Raw genomic sequence first — 11,982 nt, 5'->3', positions numbered from 1 at the left:
AAACACACCATAAACTGAAACTATTTATTGAAGATAATTTCAGTCAACCACAGAGGCTTTACAAAGCCTGTGCACATTTCGAATAAAACTTACCAACAGCCAAAGCAAACGTAATTGCTATCACTAACAATTTATTCACAGGATAAATACAGACATTTTAAAAATAATTAAAACATTCATAATTTAAAAGGTTAAAAATCAACCTAAGATAAGTTGTTTGCACAACTGCTTCTTCAAAGCCTAAAAACAGATTATTTTAAAACTCAGCTGACCCTCATACAGGTCCAGTGCATATCTGTTTTAACAGAACAATTGTTGCCGTTTTCCTTCTGTGAAACATTATAGCATTACAGTGAGAGATCTTTCTACATAACACAATGTTTTAAATGTCTAGGTTATATAACATCTGATAAACAACCTTAATGATTTCCCTTCCCCAAACACAGAGATAATGCTGTTTTGTACATGTAGGGACGGCTTTGGACAGATCTGCATCGTGATAGACATGAGCAGGTGAATAGACAGTTCTTTACTCTTCAGTGAGATATTTCAGCAGCTCAGACTGCAGCGCTGCCATCGTTCTCCTCTGCTCCTCGTCTTCTTCTTCATCCTCTAGAGGCGTGTCCTCAGATGAACTTAGGTTGTTATCAGGGTCAGGGTAAAGGATGTCTGCCTGATGGACACCAGAGTAGGAAACCACATGCTCAGTGGACTCTACGGTAATAAAAAGATGGAGGTTAGAACTTCTGTGGGCTTTTGCGCACCGAATTTGTGGGTCACGGTATAACGTTTCTTTCTTACCGTTGCTGGAGGGGAAGACCTCTCCCCATGAGTACTCTGCTAGGTTTACGGGCTGCCGTAACCATGGCGACTCCAAAAGCTCCTCTAGTGTCATTCTCTGAGCAACCACTGGGTGCAAAAGACCAGCCAACAGTCCATAAAACTCTAAAACACACACAACCATTAGGCGTCTGGTTATTGAACTAAAAAGTCAGCATCTGAAAAACAAGTCAGATTAAGCTGAGCTCCAAACCTGTGGATATCTGGCAGGGAGGGTTGAGTCGTGCCTGCAGGGTCTCTTCCACATTAAAAAATGGATTTTCACTGAAAAGTAATGTGTATAAGAGCACTCCCAGAGACCACATCTCCAGCTCTGGACCTTCATACCTATACACATGGAAAAACATCAAAACAACATCATAATAAAATACAGAGATTATACCGGCATAACATTTATTTTAATGCAACACTTTAAAGCTACTTGTGCATCTTGCCAAATAGAACTGCATACACAGCACCCTAAAGGCTTCAGTACATACGGGTTTCCTTGAAGCACTTCGGGTGAGCAGTACTCCAGAGTCCCACAAAAGGTGTAGAATACTTGTCCAGGTTCAAGCACGGCAGCTGAGCCAAAGTCAATAAGATGGATATGAAACTGAGAGTTTATGATGATGTTTTCATCCTTTATGTCCCTGTGAAGCACTCTTTTCCCCCGCAGGTAATTCACCGCATCTACCAGCTGTGTACAAATACAGATTAAGAGAGAAATATTGAATCCAACTTGACTACCTGCTATTATAAAACCATTACCATCCCCTCTGAAAAAAAGTAATCAAATCAACATCTCTTTCCCACCTGTCTGAAAATGTAACTTGCAAGAGGCTCATCCAGTCTGGGCTGCATGTCAATAAACTCGAACAGATCGAGCCCGTCCCCATGTTTCTCCATGACCATTTGGAAGAACCCCTCATTTTCGAACACCTCAAGCACCTGCAGGAACAAACCTGATGACATTGACTGTTATAATGACAAAACATCACTGAGCGGATTTCTCAACATACCTTCACGATGTTGGGATGTTGGAGACGAGCCAGTATAGCCACTTCCCGACTGACCTGACCCAGATCAGGATCATCGACCCAACATTCACTCACCACCGCACTTTTTCTGATGAATTTCACAACAACCTGAGAGAGTTTATATTACATTTATTTATCCAAAGCAACTTTCAGTGCATGTACGGTGTACATTTTTCATCTTCCCTGGCATTCAAATGCTAAAGCAGTGCTATAAAGTACCACTCGAGCTAGCGAAACCAAATCGTGTAGAGATTGTGCTCTACACAATCTACAAAAGGCTAGATACACATGTTTCTACACATGTTATTAAGATAAAAAAAACATAACTGGAAGAATATAACTGTAAAGTCACTGACTTCATGTTCGTCTTTCCGTCTCGAAGCAAGCCAGACAAAACCAAATGCTCCTTTTCCGATGGAGCGCAGTGGACGGTAGTCTTCCTCAAACTGCCCCTCGCATGCTCTGGACTGCTCCAGGTCCACAGAAGAGCGCAAGGCATCCGACCGGATTGCCTGAATAAATCCAAAATCCATACCATGTTTAAAAGTGAATTAAGTTCAACTACTAACCTCAAAAACTCAAATGTACACCATGTTAAGAGATCATTTACACATTTATCCTCACCTCAGCAAAGCTATATGCAGAGGGCTCCTGTTCTGCGGCTCTTGTTCTTACTGTGGGAGACATTGTGCTCTGTAGTGCCTCCTGGTGGTGGAGCAAAAGATGGCTCCCACTCAGCCATAGACAGGTAAGAGAACCACCACTGGACTTGGATGCCTGACAGACATCACATTGTACTTCTACACAGAGAGAAAGGATCATTGTATTCAGCACATGATAAGTAATGATATAACTAATCAGAAATATCAATCTGTCACATTAGTGGACAGAGTGGTTAGTGCACAGATTTTCAATAATAATTCAAATAAAGGTTGTGATAGGTCTAGACAGTGCTACCACATGCAAAATTATCCAATGTTTTTATAGGTATGCACAAAAGTGAAGAAAAATGCAATATGTGATAACTTGCTAGATAATGCAGTGTATGGTATATGATAATGTAAAAAATGAATTGCACTATTTTATATGTATGTATTAAAATTATTCAGTAATTGCAAACCATTGCAATATGAACATCTGCAATATTCTGATGTATTGAGAAGCCCTAGTTATTTAATAACTATTAGCCTACACATTATTCTGAATATTGTGCTGAAATATACAGAAGGTCACTGTCAAGTTTCTGCAAAAAAAGCAGAAACATTTTTGTTTTACTTTTTTCAAAATGAATGTGGCATGTTTGTAGCTATGCAATTTGTATGCATTATTCGAAGAATTAGCAACATATAACTAAAAATGAAATTGTAAGGTTTTGGAGTCTTGAAACTGAAAAAGGCTGGGACTCTTAACAAATAATATCAGGGCTTAAGTAGACTAATCAATATCAGATGATGTCACTGTTGACATTGTGTGTAGTACATCTGAAACAGAAGAGCTAGAGAGACACAGCTCGCATACCGATTGGAGTTCCGTCTCTGTGGTAGCAGGTGACATGAAACCTCCCCTCTGGAATAAGAGAGTTTGCCCGAGCCTTTTTAGGGGTGGAGGTGGCAGGAGCGTCTCCTCGCAAGAGCATTCCACCACTCCTGAGATCCAGAACACGGCCCTTGACATATGCCGATGAGGAATTCCAACGTTCCAGAAGTTGTTTTGGTGGTGATTGTTCAAGAGCCTTCCGTTGAGGGCTTATATGCTCTGTTTGTTCTTTAAATAATGAGGCATTTACTTGTGTTGCCTCCTCCTCCGGGCAGACCTGTGCTTCAACCTCAGTGTCCAACTCCACAATGAAGGGCGAAGCGGTACGCAGAAGTTCAGCGGTATCACATGACATCAACGAGTTATCGAGATCTACAGGTCCATTTGGGATCTCAATGCTCTCATTCAGGTTCATCTTTGACAGGGCATGAAGAATTTCATCTCCATTTGTGTTTAAGTCCAGGAAGTAGCTCCCCGATTCCGTCAGCTGACGTCCCTGCTGAGACTCATCAAGCTTTTCTGGACCAGAACCTCCCACTAACTTCTCACAAAACCCAGATGACGACCCACTGCCCAGGGAGATCACCTCAAAGCTGGAGTCCTGAAGCTGGCCCTGCTCGGAGCACTGACAGGACTGTTTATGAGGTTCAGGATGACTTCCACAAGACTTTGGAGCGATCATACAGTCCGGGTTTAGCGGTTTCTGCTTCAGAGGTGCCTTGGAGGCATCTTGCCCAGTGATGAGCTGCCCTGATGGACCACGAGAAGTATAATTGATATTGTGAACCTCCAGGGACTCCACCAAAGCAAAGGTCTGTAGCAGAGCGGTGGTGGAGTTGGCAGAGTCAGACTCGGACACCTGTGCGGTCACATCTACAACCTGTTCACAAAGTTCTGTAGTGTCATTCAACCTGAAATCAATCAAAGGAAGAATTATGATTTACAAACACCTCCACACAATTTGTCGTAATCAGGACAATGTGACTCCTGAAACATCTATACACTGCTTCAAGATTGTTTTTGTTTCATATTGCCATGATCTTAACAGTCCTAAAAGCCATTGTTTGTGACCTAGGCATGTCTCCAAAAGGCTTTGCAAGACACATTAAGCAAATCAAGTAATTTGCATTCATGTCTGTTTGTTCTCTGGACATAGAACCTATGATCTTTGCATACGCCTCTACCAGTTAAGATAAAGATCATATAACAAAAACACAGTTTAACTGAATATGCCTAAATGTGCAGACTGTCTGAAAAGAAATGTCGTATCTGACCCATTCAGTGGTGTGGAGGTGACAACAGGTGAGGTCATGGTTGATGGGACGCTGCCCTCCTTCTCCAGTTTAGCGCTGGTCCCCGTAAAGATCTTCTTTCCTTTCCCGAGACCCGCTCTTCTCCGCATAGCCAGATGTACCATCACGCTGTCCCCAGCAAGCACTGTGTTTGGATCTACACAGCCAGAGATATTCCACAGTGTCCCATCACATTTGTTTATCTGCTCAGCATATATAATAGCAGCGGTTAAAAACAAAACTCACTACACGTCTCCTGTTGATCATCTCTTGTTGAGTGAACATCAGTAGAGAGTGTTAGTACATCAGCGGGTTGACAGTTAGCACTAGGAGAACATCTACAAGGATCTAAGAGAAAGGGGGATGTCAGCACAATGTCTAACTAAGTAAATGGGTATGTTCTGAAGTCTTTATACCTGTTGGGCTGGATGTGTCATGTAGATGTGATGCGGGGTGGTTGCTTTGATTCCCGGCACGAACTCGCTCGTAAAATGCTGGTATCAGGTATGTGATGTTCTGCACATCCAGGTTCAAAGTTATTATACCTTAAAAGTTCCTACAGACAACGGATGCTAAGTAATTGGGAATGTTCCAGCAACTGTACCTTGCCGAGCAGCTGACTGCTGTTGTAACCGAAGAGCAGGAAGCTGAAGATGTTGTTGACACTGTGAATGGTGCCATTGGGCCGGAGCGTCACAAAACAGCTACCGGGAGCAAATACACACACTGACCCAGAGTACAGCACACCTGAGCTGGGGGACAAGATTTCACCAGCACCTGATTTATCACCTGCAGGACAATAAGAGCGTCAGGGCTCTGTATTGATCATACTGAAATTGATAGCAATTTAAGAAGCAAATTAAATTCATTATTAAATTCATGCCGATTAAAAACAAGAAACAAAACAAAAGATTATAGATTCAGAACCACAATAAATCCTAGAAATCCACAGTGGCTTTTTCAGAGGATATAAGTAATGAATAAACACTGCAGGAAGAGCTCAAAATCTGATTAAATCTGATTCACAGTTATGAATTTTGGACCACAGTAATGAAATGTGATTCACGGTAATGAAGTCTGATCTGCTATAATGAAGTTTGATAGAGAATGTCATTACATATTTAGCTCCTTCAGAAGTCTAAGCTTTTCTTTGCCTGCGGTTATAATCCTAACAATAAATGTCCTGATGAGTCACTTGCCTTATTGAAATACACATTTTATCTGGAAAACAATACTTTATGTGTGACGTTCTTGATGTTCACTACATTATGAATTATTGCATGTAATAAAGGAAATAATATCAAACTGGTTGCCATAATTCCATTAATTTGTTACACCATATGCAATAATTTTCTAGTAGGCTTAACTTTAGCTTACAATTATAACTACTTTTACCATTTTGGTCCAAAGTTTTTTTTAAGTTAAAGAAAACATGTTATAAGAAAAACAGACTTAAAATATTAAAGATTGACACATAATAAATGTTGCTTAATATAATAAGCATTACTTCTTTTAGTAAGGCAAGTGAAAGTTGAATGCAGAACTGAACACTCAAAATAAGCTTTTTTTACCACGTCAAACAGTAAAATGTAGCATTCACAAGCACCACCACCAGTATAAAAACCTCTCCTGCAATAAAAGAGGAAAGGAAGTGAAGACTGACCTGACGGTGTCCGACTGAGTCGTCGAGAGCTGCTCAGCGAGATGTCAGAATGTTCTGGATGGGTTGATCTTCCACAGGATACAGCAGCCTGCAGTCGGACACATGCAGGCACTGATAGACCAGACCTGTCCTGCAAACACAACCTCTGTACACGCAACACCTGCAATAAAGAAACAATAGTGTTATACTAGCATACTGCCGGTATGGCAGAATAGCATCACAGATCACAAAAATGTTTTTAACGAATGTGCTCATTTAATGATCAAGCTACATTCATGGACAATGTTGCCCAATGTTTTAATAGCACCTAACCTTAGGAGTTGTCCTGCAGTGAAATGGGATCTGTAGTGATGGCATAAGAGCCTTGATTGACAGGCCTGTCATTTCCTCAGCAGTGTGGTACCCATGGAGATGGGCAAAAGTGGGATCACAACTGACGATTCCACCCTGAAGAAACAGACGATAGAACTTATTTGGGCCATGTGGCAGCAGTAATACAACAAAATCTCTATTATTCAGATATGCGCTGAATAACAGGCCAAAATAAGGTATGAAAGTAACGAAACAAGCCTCACATTCTGAGTGAAAGTCACGTGTGCAGTGATCCTCTCTACTCTTTCCACGAGAAGCTCAACAATCTGCTGCTGCTGCTCAGGCATCTGGACACACACAGAAACAGGAAATTCTGCACGTGCCAAACTCGCTGCAGTCACCTGACGGAGAGAATGAGACGGAGCCGCGCTTTCATTAGTGAATGTTTTCTCAGGCACAGGAAAGCCAGCGATGAGAGCGATAGATATAAGTGACACAGTATGGATGAAATTAAATATTCATGGGGTTAGTGACAGTCAAGTGAGTTGTTGTTTTAATTTTCCATACAGATAAAGCTGTGTTTCATACCACTTTCGCAGCAACAGTAATAAGGTTCCCAGTGGAATCCACAGTATCCTCCTTCAAGATTTCCTGGAGCATCTGACTGGCTCTTACGAGAGAGGTCAGCTTCTGGCCAATCAAATCGCTATATGCACACTCAAACAGCTTGCAAGCATAATCGTTGGCATCCACAACCTTGCAGAGAGATAAAAAAATGCGAAGGAAAACGTTTACAAACGCAAACATTTTGTGTAGTTTTATGAACCAAAGAACAGGTGAAACGTCAACTAAGTCATCTGATACCTGTGCTGTGGTTCGGCTAATGGACAGGATGGCTGTGCTGGGATTCAGAGCTGTCCCGCTCTTCTCTGTAGCACTACAGACGAGCTGTCTGAGCAGAGAGCTCTCAAACACAGGGGACTCCTGAGCTGATGGCTGAGATGTCGGATGAGAGCCATGCAGATCCGAAATCTGAAGATTCCTCATCGCCACCGATGAGCCAACATAAAAATCACCTGCAAGAAAATAAACAAGTCAGCTTGTTTTTAACACATACTGTACGCAAGACATAGTCTTTGTAACTTGCATAAGTAACATTACATTGTCAGTAACTACACATTAAAAATGCCAAGTTATTTTTTTATCAACGGTTGGGTTAAATTAACCCAGAAAACCGTGGGTTGAAACAACCCAGTTTGTCCCTCTTTGACCCAACAAGCATTTTATATATGGACATTTTATAGACTTTTATTATCCATTCTTTTTTGTTTCAGTGTCTGCTCACACTGCACACCTGTTGCATCCACGGGGTTCAAAGCGCAGTTCCTTGCAGAGGGGAAAGACTGATTCATGCAGAAGGAATCATTCTTCAACAGACTGCTAATACGGTCATCATCAGCAACACACAAACCGTCACCCCTGGGGCTGCTCCTCCGTCTGTGCGTCAGCCACATCGCTGCATGCACCGTACAAATGGCCCTGCTGTAAAAACGACAGAAATAGAGCAGAAATTCTAATGGATTGTATGGATATCATGGGAATTGTCCTAGTTTTAATGGTAACTTAATGGTCTTTGCTGGTAATGTTGGGTTCTACTGATGCATTGGAACCAGCAGAACTGCAAGAACACCCAAAAAACACTACATAAAGTTTTTTTTAATGGCGTTAATGGTAATTAGCTAATAATCCAGAAATGTATATGTAATTAAACCCATTAGATTGTATTGTTCTATCAGGGTGAATGTGGGAAACCTTTTTCGAAACAAACCAATCGAGAGGACAATTTCACAAAACTATGAGCGTGTAATATAATATACAGCACAGTTATATAACGTATCGCGATTTAATATGCGATTTTAAACAGCGTCACTCACCCAACACGGACTTACCTTCAGTTTACTTCCTGCTGCCTTGGAGACGGAGGGTGATTTCTTCTTTGTTCCAAAATAACCAAATTCAGCAATCAAAAGGAACAAATTTAAATGAATGCTTTAAAAATCAGGGATTTCAATTCAGCGTGATCGTAAACACGTCGTTTGGAGCGCTTGCGTCAAATATATCATGGCCTACACTGTTTGGCGCGTGTGGAATCGAAATAAGGTGACGAGAGGATAAGAACCAATGAAAAGTCATCATTTTGAAACTTGACAGTGAGTTTATCCAATAGGAAACGTAAGTGGGCGGAGCTCGCTTCATTAAGGGAGCCCTGCAGTTTCTATGGAGATGTATGAAGGTGGTGGCTTGTTTATGTTATTGAGCGTTTTGCCCCTATGGTTTTTCCATATGACCCAGTTTGCTGACTTCAGTTACGTGCTAGTTTTAAATTTGGTGTTTTTTCACTTTATTTTTTAAATTATACTGCTGTAGATATGACAAACGAACCGTTTAAACTATATCAGACATTTTGCAGGTTATTATTGCAATTTTATTCTATCTGTGCTTTAGCAACATCAACCAAAATATATCTTTACAATAACTGAATATCTGAGAAATACAATTTTTAAATATAAATAAAGAGACAAAACAGGAGATGCACAATTTATTTAGATGTTCAAGCCAGGGGCGGAGCTACGGAGCCAAGAAAATTATTTTTAATATTATTAAATATTATTTTTTAACCTTAATTATAAATTTGAATTGTATGAATTAAATGAAAACATTTTAATTGTTTTTTTATTAATAATAATATCCAAATATTATTAAGAATGTGCTCACGTGACGTCAGTTACGTTACGGCAGTTACGCTGCGCGCCAATATCGCTGCCTGTACGTTCACTTTCAATGATCATGTAAACATGGCTAAACAAACAGCTATCCATGTGGCAATAAAAAAAAACACTTCTATAAAGAAACTGAAGAAACACACACTGAGGCACCTGGAAATGAAGGTGAAATACACACATCAACATTCAATGAGTCGAGTGCTAATGGCAGCATTTGTGCTTCAGCCTCCGCTGATATTCTCACTCAGCCGGCTTCCGAATTAGTAAATCAAATTTGTCCACCTCCAGATCTGTCCGCGATAGAAGAACAGAACATATCCGATTACCGCAACAGATGGAAAGCCACGCTCCTTCAGTTCTTATTGGTATGAACAGTTTAAATGGATTGAATATAGCAATACAAAAGGTGCCATATTTTGTAAAGCATGCAGACATTTTCCTGAGACACACCGAGTTTACTTTCACAAGAGACGGTTATAAAAATGGGAAACTCCTCCTACAGGTCTGTAACAAACACGAGTCTAGTAAACCGCACGCAGTTTCGCTGACTTTTGACGCATACAGGGAAAGCCATTGCATTTGACGTCACAATGGGACAGAACACCGGCCCATTATTTTTTCTTATTTGGTTGAAAGGGAGATGCGAATTATTCCGGCCCACCTATCACCTACTTTCTGTATCTGCCTCTGGTTAAAGCACTCTGCACAATGCATTAAATAACAGCTTCCTTTTCAAGTTTGTAAACATTTTGACCTTGCTTGTAGTAGACGGAAGAGTAGAATTCTAGATTTCTGGCTCTCTGCATTTACTGCTTAGCAGTTCAAATACAAATACAGCAGCAAGCATGTCTTTAATCCGTGTCATTGAATACAGTGAAACGCTGTATCACTGAAAAAGCATTTTACAAACTATGTTACTAATAATATTCATCCAGAGCAGTGGGAAGAAAAAAATCATGGAACAAATGGCACATCACATATTTCAGGGATTAACATACACAAACAGTCTTGTGCTTTTTTTTAAAGACGACAGAGACAATATGCACAACATGTCAGAGAACATTTGAACACAATAACAGCCAAATCCGCTGTTGATGGCTTTTAACTCCAACACATTTTTGTCGCACACAGCTTACGCAACATGCCGTGCTGCCATACGTCACAGTTCTTAGTTTTTACATTCTCAGCATGATATGCAAATTATTTTTTTCTCCTACATTGTATTCTTTTATAGTAAGCGAGACCAACTGAGCAGAGTATGTGAGCAAATCTAAAGAAATCTTCCAGTTACAATTTTTAGTTAATCAACTTAAAAGTATTAGTCAACTCAACAAGAAATTCATTGAGTTAACTAATATTTTTAAATTGAAGTAACTTTTAAGACAACCAATGACCTTTTGAATTAACTTTTAAGGCAACCATTTTTAAGCTGAACCAACAAAAAACAACGAATACATTTTTAGAGTGTAAGCATTCTCTAAACTCTCCACTCTGGGTTTTAATTTCTCTGTATTAAATAATGTCATATTTAAGCAATTTCTATACAGTCACAGGGAATTGTTAATCTTTATCTATTTGAATCGAGAGATGACAAAAAGTCATAATCAACCTTTTAAATTTTTTTCATATTGATGCTGTCCTTACAAAACCTCGGATGTCCAGATTCGCTGTTTTTCAGGAAATGGAAAAACCCCTGCACTTTTTAAATGAATAAATACTGTGTTGTCAACATTGGCAAGCACTTTTTAATACTTTTTGTTTGTTAGATATTTGCAAAATCACAAACTATGGAGATACAAGGTTTCATAAGGACAGCAGCAATATGTCACAATATTTATAAAAAAATATTCCTACAGGAATGATCATAAAGAGATAGAGAATGCCAACCTGCATACTTTAATAAAAAATGTCAACCGCGCCACTTCCATTCTGCATGGCTCACATACACTGGTCATATAAGCCTACCATTTTATCCCTTTACCTGCCCCTTCTCAGAATGCATATCCATAGGTCAAGGGTCAAGACCAGGGATCACTTTGGCACATAAGGGTGATGAACAGCTAAATGCATAATTCCACGGACAGTCCAGGAGCTTCTGTGCTTCACTAGCAAGTGTGTCCTCATAGAGATCTTCACGCAGGTTTGGGTTGAATAGAAGCATGCATAACACTTTAGCATTTCTACTGTAACAGCAACGATGGATCTCTGCAGAAGCTGAGATAGACACACGATGGTGGGACACCCGCTGACACAAGAGGGCTGGCACGGGATCCTGAGTCGCAAGGCATACGGATTCACAGAAAGGCCTAATGATGGTAGTCTTTCTTACTGTGGGGACGGTTACCCAGAATTTTGTCGATGTCCGAGGCCACGTGAGAGGTGATCTTTGAAAGGACCTGGAATTGAGAATGTAATATACATGATTAGATGGAAATACTAAATCACATGTATATAAATCTTTCTTCTGTGCAACAGAAAAGATAATTTGAGTTTGCAGGATGGCCGTGACTGTGCGTCTGTGTATTTGAAATCTCTTG

The 11,982-nt window shown here is 40.2% G+C and overlaps 2 protein-coding genes across 4 annotated transcripts in view; both read right to left on the bottom strand.

Annotated features, from left to right (window-relative positions):
- Positions 1-24: 24 nt before the first annotated feature.
- pask (PAS domain containing serine/threonine kinase) lies at positions 25-9,195 on the bottom strand. 2 transcript variants are annotated; one of them, XM_057335017.1, is made up of 20 exons: positions 8,612-9,195; positions 8,017-8,204; positions 7,527-7,738; positions 7,251-7,418; positions 6,926-7,063; positions 6,663-6,797; positions 6,351-6,510; positions 5,292-5,476; positions 5,104-5,203; positions 4,934-5,035; positions 4,670-4,844; positions 3,378-4,306; positions 2,484-2,659; positions 2,216-2,371; positions 1,842-1,967; positions 1,636-1,770; positions 1,320-1,519; positions 1,034-1,167; positions 802-945; positions 25-714 (listed from the first exon to the last, which is right to left on the bottom strand). In XM_057335017.1, the coding sequence occupies exons 2-20, from the start codon at positions 8,174-8,176 to the stop codon at positions 530-532; spliced, it is 3,720 nt and encodes a 1,239-aa protein (XP_057191000.1). In that variant the 5' UTR covers positions 8,177-8,204; positions 8,612-9,195; the 3' UTR covers positions 25-529. The 2 variants fall into 2 exon arrangements, with proteins under 2 accessions (XP_057191000.1, XP_057191001.1); XM_057335018.1 differs by having other exon boundaries at positions 6,926-7,009.
- A 1,084-nt stretch (positions 9,196-10,279) lies between these two features.
- The window catches only part of kcnab1b (potassium voltage-gated channel subfamily A regulatory beta subunit 1b), a 43,637-nt gene continuing 41,934 nt past the window's right edge, over positions 10,280-11,982 (bottom strand). For both annotated transcript variants that reach the window (XM_057335073.1, XM_057335072.1), the window contains one exon: positions 10,280-11,841. In XM_057335073.1, the coding sequence (XP_057191056.1) occupies positions 11,752-11,841 (90 nt within the window). In that variant the 3' untranslated portion in view covers positions 10,280-11,751. The remainder of the gene's footprint in view (positions 11,842-11,982) is intronic.

This window comes from Triplophysa rosa, linkage group LG5, assembly GCF_024868665.1.
Source record: "Triplophysa rosa linkage group LG5, Trosa_1v2, whole genome shotgun sequence".
In the NCBI taxonomy this organism is placed as follows: Eukaryota; Metazoa; Chordata; class Actinopteri; order Cypriniformes; family Nemacheilidae; genus Triplophysa; species Triplophysa rosa.
This window is presented reverse-complemented; position numbering and strand designations above follow the sequence as displayed.